The sequence below is a fragment of the Psittacula echo genome, assembly GCF_963264785.1.
Source record: "Psittacula echo genome assembly, chromosome: Z".
Taxonomy (NCBI): Eukaryota; Metazoa; Chordata; class Aves; order Psittaciformes; family Psittacidae; genus Psittacula; species Psittacula echo.
In genome coordinates, this window is record NC_137742.1 from 72,962,393 (window position 1) to 72,971,443 (window position 9,051).

The 9,051-nt window shown below is 38.0% G+C and overlaps 1 protein-coding gene across 2 annotated transcripts in view; it reads right to left on the reverse strand.

The window, feature by feature from the left end:
- Window positions 1-5,136: 5,136 nt before the first annotated feature.
- Window positions 5,137-9,051, reverse strand: part of PAM (peptidylglycine alpha-amidating monooxygenase) — a gene marked incomplete at its 3' end in the record, with an annotated part of 71,202 nt that continues 67,287 nt past the window's right edge. For both annotated transcript variants that reach the window (XM_080637565.1, XM_080637566.1), the window contains exons 23-25: window positions 7,664-7,870; window positions 5,853-5,909; window positions 5,137-5,318 (exon numbers count right to left, since the gene is read on the reverse strand). In XM_080637565.1, the coding sequence (XP_080493691.1) occupies window positions 5,137-5,318; window positions 5,853-5,909; window positions 7,664-7,870 (446 nt within the window). The remainder of the gene's footprint in view (window positions 5,319-5,852; window positions 5,910-7,663; window positions 7,871-9,051) is intronic.

Below are 9,051 nucleotides of genomic sequence, written 5' to 3' on the forward strand. Positions count from 1 at the left end.
TGCCATCCCTCCAGTTTTTTTGTATGTTTGACCTGAGCCCCAGCTCAAGAACACATGGCAGACTTGTGAGATTCAGCCCTCTTTGATGGAAGTAATTTTCTCTTGATCTGCAGTTTTAGGATGTGCCGTTGCTGAAGAAAGCAGTAACAAACATGGTGGGGAGGGTATCAGAGCACTGAGGAATGCAATGGCCAGGGCAGGGTTTTGCGCTTAGAGCCTACATGATAAGTAGCACTAATTTCAGCTTTTTATGGCTTGGTATATGGTTGCCTTATCCCCTTTCTGACCAAATTCTCAAATTCTAATATGAAAAAAAAAAAAAAAAAAAAAAAAAGAGAAAAAGATTTAGGTTTCTTATACAATTCAGCTTGAAAAATAAATGTAGCTACTAATAGTAACAATTTCCCTAGTTTGCTGAACCATTACCACTGACTATTTGGTGGGAAAAAATTGCTCCATCACATCTCTAAAATGGTATTTTTTGGCACAGTTCCATAGAAGAAATTTGCTCTACATCTTCTGTGTATTTTGTTAAAAGCTGTACAATGAAATCGCACTGAGCTTCACTCGCAGTATGTCGTGTGCTTCATGTGTAACTAATTGATAGGAAACAGGAGTAGAAAGGAGCTGCAGAAAGGAGCATTCAGCAAATATGCCTTCAGGACCAGTTGTATTTAGAACCCCCTAGTGCAGCTCCCACATTGACTCCCATGCAGTTCTCTCAGGTACTTCTCCAAGTACGTGTAAAACAAAGGCAGCTGGATGCTTCTTTAGGTTTTCCAGCCACCATGTCCAGAAACAGCAAGAAGTTCATAGGTTTTGCTCGGATAAGTGTCTGCCACTGGAGGTGATTGAAAATCCTCCCGTACACTGTTAGCTCCCATCTTTTTTTGTGCCAGTAATGCTTAGCTATGCAGATGAATCCACATTTTTCACAGGTATCAGAACGGACTTTGAAGAGCAGTTATAGTGTAAATTTTGCTAACAAATTTTGATAAGTCACAAAGAAGAAAAAATATTTTCACATTTAAGAATTAAAGAAACAGGTAAAGCCATATCAGGGTGCTAAAACTCCAGGGTTTACTAGCATCTACTTTACATAGAAAATGCAAATTTTCTTATTTCAGCTTTGAACTGGACATTTGGGTGTTTGTTGTTGGTTGTTTGGTTTTTTATTAGTACATTACAATGAGTCCACACAAACTATGCACTGTATAATAACATGGTCTTTCAAATTTAAAAGTGTGTCCTAATGTGCAATTAGATAACAAACTTGCTTTTGAATTGCTCAGCAATGATCTGATCCCCACAACTTTTATCACTAGTACATAAGTGGTCTTTCAAAAGGGTTCCCATGTGTGTTTGAAGATAAAAATGGCAAGATAAAAATCAACAAACCCTTCTCTGTACCATGACTCACACTTAATCCTAAACCTCTCTAGCATGACAGACATCAATGACCTAAACGTTCTGACAAAACACAAATAAATCCAGCTTTGGCAAGCAAGAAGCTGTTGCAACTTACTGCGTTGATCTGTAAATTCTCATTAACTACTGCAGTGCACTGCTTAATTAGAAAACTCTACTTAAACAAGGTGCTTCCCAAGGAATCAATTTACACCTAATGATACTTGTGACAAGGACAGCTGCTTAATTGGGATGGTAATTTCACTTAATTGGGACACCTTCAGGTGACGTGGGTGACAACCTGCACGTGTCAGTTCAGTGCATTCTCCTTGTGCAGTTGCCCCCCCCTGCCCTCACTTACAGCTGGTTCAGTGCAAACTACCCGACACTGCTTCCCAGTGGATAGCAGCCGCCTTCCTATCACTCTGAAGGACTTCCAGTGTGACAGACTGCTCAGAATGGTGCTTGATACAGCACTACCACAGGGAAAGCCAGTTAGCTGCTTCTCCAGCCTAATTTTAATGAAAATATCCAGCCCCTAAAGTAGCCAAGATTCTTCCACCTTAAAAAGGCTTAAGAAAAGATTAGTGTCATGTCTTTGAAGTCTTAAGATGTGCAATTTCATGTTGTTCATTAAAAAGCTTAGTCTTAACTGGGACAATTGCTGAAACTAAATTAAACACATGCACGCCAAGGCCTCTAGCTGAGATTGAATAACCAGTATTTAACATTTAATACCTAAACAAAATTATTATCACATAGAACGCACAAGGATAGAGGATGGTCTGCTGGCTAAAACAAGAGCTGTGATTACAGAAAGCTTGTGTTTTCCTTTTTACATTAATTTTCTATTGCAGTATGAAGTCTCTGGTACATTGTTTTTGTAAGATGCAGCTTTAATAAGAGAGATGGAAAATTCAGTGCTTTCAAGCAGGTTCAGATTGTCTGCCATTGCACCTGTATGAAAATAAGAGTGTGCAGCTGGAGGTGCTGAAATTTGCTTGCTGCTGGGAAGTAGTTGGCTTTCTGTTGATGCAGTTATCATAGAATGGGTTCAGTTGGAAGGAACCTTAAAGCTCACCTTTAAAACCACAGGCAGGGGCACCTTCTGCAAGACCAGGTTGCTCCAAGCCCCGTCCAGCCTGACCTTGCACACTGCCAGGGATGGGGCAGCCACAGCTTCTATGGGCAACCTGGGCCTGGGCCTCACCACCCACACAGAGGAGAACTTCTGCCTAAGATCTCATCTCAATCTCCCCTCTGTCAGGTTAAAGCCATTCCCCCTTGTCCTCTCCCTACAGGCCCTTGTCAAAAGCCTCTCTCCAGGTTTCTTGCAGCCCCTTTAGGCACTGGGAGCTGCTCTAAGGTCTCCCCTTAAGGAGCCTTCTCTTCTCCAGGCTGAAGAAACCCAGCTCCCTCAGCCTGTCTCCAGAGCAGAGCTGCTCCAGCCCTCACAGCATCTTTGTGGCTTCCTCTGGACTCGCTGTAACAGCTCCACGTCTCTTTTGTGTTGTTGCCTAAGAGCTGGATGCAGGACTGCAGGGAGGTCTCCCCAGAGCTGAGCAGAGGGGGAGAATCCCCTGCCTTGGCTTGTTCCTCATTATGCAGCCCAGGACTATTGTACAGACCCGAATTTCAGAGAGCAGAGATTATGGCTGACACTGAATTAATCCGTTTTAGCTTGTACTTGCAATTAAACTGTGTTTGGCTATTCCCCCATCAACAAAGCTTTTTTTTTTTTTTTTTTTTTTTTTTTTTTGGGGATAAGGATCAAATAAAGGAGAAGAGGAAGGAGGCACCTACATATTCTCTTCATTGGCCTCAGCTACAGAAGCAGAGAACACTCAACATCAGTGTAGACATAATGTGAGCTATCCAAATGTTAGAAAAAATTACCAAATTGCTTTTGAGAGAAGCTGTGATCTTTTAGAACTGATGCCACATACACCAGCTATCACATCAGTGGTGTATAGCACTGCTTTCTTATTGCCCTCATTGAAAACTTACCGTAAACTAGCAACTTGTCATATTTGCAGACAGCTTTAGGAGAGCCTTCCCAGCTACCTTATGTGGTTTTATTCATATACAAGGGGATCAGTGTCACAGACAGATAAAAGGAACATTGCCTTGCTTTCAAAAGTGAGACAGAAACATTGTAACATTAGGGAAACAGCAGGAGAGGAAGCAACTTAGAGTATGCACTAAATACCTCTCATGTGAAACTTAGCCTGCACCCCAGCATTTTAGAAAACTATCCTGGAGGTTTTACTTGAGAAAAAACCAGCCTATCGAGGATTTCAAGTTTTTGTCCCAAAGAAAGGAGATTTATAAAATCTTGCTGGGGGAGAAGATCTTACTGTTGTTACCCTTACCGCCTCAAACAACACCTTGCAAAACCTGCTGCCACAAGAAACCCAAAGCCTGCTTTTCAAGATCACCGCCAGCAGCAGCCTATTACAACACCTGCAATGACGATACTGAAAGCCATCTCATGAAGCCTTGCGACAATTACAGCAGCGTGCACTGTGCTCGTAATACAGCAGATTAATCGTGCTCTGGTCCTCGAATGAGACCCATAAATCAGCACGATGACGTTATACAGTGATTCACACTTGAGGTATGACTCATGCGGCTGGAGTAATTGTGTGGCAGGTCACTCAATGAGAGAGCACATTACAGGATTGAGGGCTGCTGTTTTATGAATGAGTAAGGGAGCACGGAGAAACAAGATAATCAGTACAACAGATCAAGTACCTGCCCCGGCTAGTTTGCATATTTAATGTGAGACACAGGTTTCCTCTCAGCTCTGACCAGGTTTTATTAAAGTAAATACTCTGCAGTTTTATTATACAAGTAAAAGTCCTCTTTAAGCTTGATTTTGTACATGTATGTAAATTATGAGTCTTTTAAAAAAAAAAAACCTTGTGACATAGCAAAATATTTTTCCAGCTTCTGTACAAATTAGCTCTTTTTTAAATCTTTTTCTGGTAGAAGGCATTGAATTTTTTACTGCATTAAGTGGCCTGTGTAACTTTTACAAAACTGGTATAAAACCACCTGAAATATGCAAAAATTCCAAAGTGCACTCCAACAGCTAATGCTTTGCAAATACTTTATTACACAAATTACATTCAGCTTCTGAAAATAGTGTTCTAACAGTGATACCATCTGAAAATAAGACATCCCAGAAACACATCAAGTTTGGAAGGAGAAAAAAATTAAATAGAGACTTTTTTCTTTCCTTCAATGCAATATAACGTTACTGATTTTAAAAAAATAGAAGAAGATTTAGCAGCTTTATTTTCTTGTGGCACTGTATTTTCTCTGTACTGCAACAGGTTAAGGACATTGAAGAGGAAAGGCACAAAACAGAAATTGGCAACTGAATAGTTACAGGAAAAGTATTTTGATGAAGCAGGTAGTATGACCTATTTACAAGATCCCCAGTTTAAAATGAGAAAATACTACTGCTTTAAATCAGTGCTGCAATTAGAAGACTTTGCTTTATTAAGATGCTCACATAAAAACAACAGCACTGTTATGGAACTTTCCTACACTCCTCTACCTAAAAACCAGGACTAAAACCAAACAAAAGCTAAAGGAACCAGTGTACAGCCCCACACAGACTAGTACATTACAATTAAATACACAAAATCTTAAACGTGCTTAAGGGAAAAGGAATATGACTTTTTGGGTTGGATCGTATAATGGAGAACTTAAAGGCTGGTTTCAGGAGGATGAAGGTGCTGGTGGAGTTGGAGGTGCTGAACACTCTTCCTCTGAATCTGTGCCTTCATCTTCATCTTTTTCTTGATCACTGCCTTCAGTGCTCACTCGATCAAAACCTTTTCGACTGTAGCTCTTGTGACTTGCAAAAAAGTTCCCGAGGTTAAGGCCACCACTGCCTTTCCCTGTGGAAAGCAAAGGTTTGTTGTAAGGTTTACTTTACTCTACAGAGGAATAAAAAAATCTATCTACTGATTCACCAGGATAATGGAGATTATTTTACGTGTCCTTATAGAAATTGTTTTTAAAGATCAGAGTACATTAGCTGCAAAAGCTAAGTACAGAGATTATGAATGAGAAAGGAAATTAATTTTTGAAGTAGAAGTTTTAAACAGCATACGTTGTTTCATTAAGTCTTTATGTAGCCTACTTATGTTCCCAAGTTTGCCCTTCATCTCAAAGTGCTTAATTTCCTTCACCAGATTTAGATAACCCATTATAACAGGTACTGCTCTGCCACTGGTAATGACACATCCTCTTCAGTGGGCAGATAATGATGGATGAAAGGTGTCATAGAATACATTTCCACAAAACACCTGAGGTTTGCCTCCAATCCATTCTCTGAGAATGTTCCATCAAATCTGTTATTCAACTGGAAGTGGATAGAAAAAAAGCCTCCACTCATTGTTCTTAAAAGATCCTGAATGACTCAGACCTACCTCTAACTCTGCCTAAAATTCTTCCTGAACTTGAATCAAGTTTGTGTTCTCCATCACCTGAAAGACAGATTTCAAAAACAAGCTAAAAACCCCCATATTCTATGATGAAATATAAATGAAATATGAAATATAAACCCACAAAATTAATATAATTAAATAATTATCTAGGATACAAAGCACAGACATTCAACAAATTGATCAGCAGCTCTAACAAGCAAAACTGATACTTTCCAGTTTCTTGATTAAGGTGAAATTATAATTCCTAACAAAATCACCATACCATAGATGTAAAGTTTATGTCAATTCAACCATTAAGAAGATTCACATGCAAGATATTTCTTGTATGTAGATATTTATATAAATTATAAATAATAAATATAATAAAATAAAAATAATAAATATAATAAATATAATAATAAAAATAATAAATATAATAATAAAAATAATAAATATAATAAAATAAAAATAATATTATAAATATAGATATTTATATATTATAAAGATATTTCTGAGAATTTAATTCCCTCAACTGTTCACTCATGTTACTGTGAAGAGTTTACAGGAAGGACAATAACCTTGCTATTTAGAATGTACACAACTACATTGCAGCACACTGCAAACTGCGGCTTGACATTTGAAATGGTATAGTTTCCCTTGAAAGAAGACTGTTTTTATGGAAGACGGTGAATTTCGTCAGGTGTTTTGGAGGAACTTTCTCTCCCCCTTCACACACTGCATCTATCCTCCTCCCTGGTACCTCTTCCCATCCTTTAACTAAAGAAAAATTGAGTGCCATGACTTATCTGCCTTTTCTTATATACTACGCAGTTTCCATAAACCTGTGCAAGAAGTTACTTTTACCAGTGTAACTGTATCATGCTCTTTGACACAGTAAATTCAAACACTGCTTGAATCCAACTGGAATGCAAAGACACTATTATAGATCATATCCATTAATGGCAGTACTGCAGTAGTCTAGAGTGTTAGCATATCTAATGTGCTAAACTTGTTTGAACACAAAGAAGTTAGGAAACTTTTATTTGAAATCTCCAAATAAAATACATCCAGTTCAGCTGCACAGCAACAGAAGATCTTCGAATTACTTAATCTGCCATTGTAAGTCCTAGACAGTAGCAAACTCTTTTATTTATCTATTGCATGTACATTTTCTTTTCTTGATGACAGTATTTTGATAAAGCTATTTATGCAATATAAAGTATCATGATCAAACTCCTGCTTTAGTCTACCATTTTCTCAAAAATAATTTACCATGAAATGTAAACTAACAGCAAATTTACATAGCATTGTAAGTACCAATTAAAGCTCTCACAGCAATGGGTAGAGGTCCATGATGGTATCTGACTCACAAAATGCACAAAGTAGTAATGAACAATAATATATAATGCCTTGTAAATGTTATCTGTTTGCTTTTTGCTTATACTTTTAGAGTCCTTTGTTCTCAAAAATTTAAACTGAAAATCAAACTCAAAAGTATTAAAATTTATGTATTCTAGACATAAATTTTATAACATGAATATATTCTAATTATCTTGGTTCTGAGACACAAATTTTTGGCTTGACACCAGTTAAAATTTTAGATACATGTTCTGAAAAGGTGGTGGCTTGAGATGTAATGTTAAAGGCTGCAGTTGCTGTATGCACACTGATTCTTGGTTTGCATGCAGTGTCACAGTAACTGTTCAGAAGGGTAAAGGGACAGTGAGCCTCTCCATACCCTCATGCCTCAGTATTCAGCAATGTTTTTGAACTGCAATAATAAAAGCCTGTTCTCTAGAGTTATTCACAATTACCTCCATAGACAGTTGTCTTCCTCCATCGAATAAATAGTAAAATTGCCAGCAGAACAACAACAGGGATAATTAGAAGAGTTGTAATAAGAACAAATGAAATTCCAGTGCTGGTGTGTTGTTGGACTAAATGTTCTTTTTCCTGCTTCTTTACAGGGTCTGTTGATTCTCGGTTGTTTTTCAATCTGCCTTCTACAATTGTTCCTGATTCTTTAAAGAGAAGATAATTTCAGCATGTAATCCATTTGCATCAAGCAACAGAACAAGGCATTAAAGAACAAGCTAGAATACCTGAAGTGTATAACAAGGAGTAACAAGGACATAAAGGAAAAACACTTATGGAGACATTTTTAGCTCTTGCTGATGTTATCCCAAAGTAAGGCAGAGAGAGTCTGAATGATATCACTCACTAGCAAAGATGCTCTTCCTTTTTCTCAATGGGGAAAGGAAAAGTGTCAGGGAAAGTTTATTCTTAAAAACGATCTATGATTTAAAAGACAGGAAAATCCCCAAAAGATCTATTTTTGCAAGTAGGTGTGTGATGTAATGTCAAATAAATATCTCATTATCATAATAACACTTCCACAGGTAATGTAGAAATTTAGTATATTATGTATTATCATAAAAAAAAAAAAAAAAGGCAGGCATTTAAGGTTCTTTTTAATAAAACTTGTGACAAAGGGTTATATTTTCCAAACTGCTACATCCCATGAGAGAACTTTGGCTCTGAAAGTCTGGAGAACTTTTGAAAACTGCACCTAAGCATTCCTGACTAATTTATTACCTCTCCACCTACAAGGAGAAAACCAATTTCAATGAAATCCTCTATGCTGTTTTGGATGTGCATAAGAATCACATGCTTTGTGCTAACTTAATGAGTAAATATGTCTAGCTATATATTTTAAAGTCAGATTTAACTGCTGTCCTGGGTTCAGCTGTAACAGTTATTTTTCTGCTTCCTAGTAGCTGGTGCAGTGCTGTGTTTTGGCTTTAGCCTGAGAACAACTCTGATAACACACCAATGTTTTAGTTGTTACTAAGTAATGTTTACCCCCATCAAGGACTTTCAGAGTCTCGCTCTGCAGTGAGGAGGGGCGCAGGAAGCCGAGAGGAAGCAGAGACAGGACACCTGACCTGACCTGACCTAGCCAAAGGGGTATTCCATACCACAGCACGTCATGCCCAGTATATAAACTGGGGAGAGCTACCCGGAAGGCCCAGATTGCTGCTTGGGTTGGGCTGGGTATCGCTTGGCAGCTGGTGAGCAACTGTATTGTGCATCACTTGTTCTTATTGTTTTTTAGCTTTCTCCTTTTAGTTTTATATTCTCTCGCCTTGTTATTTCCCTTATCATTATTATTATTGGTGGTAGCAGTAGTGGTTTGTGTTAT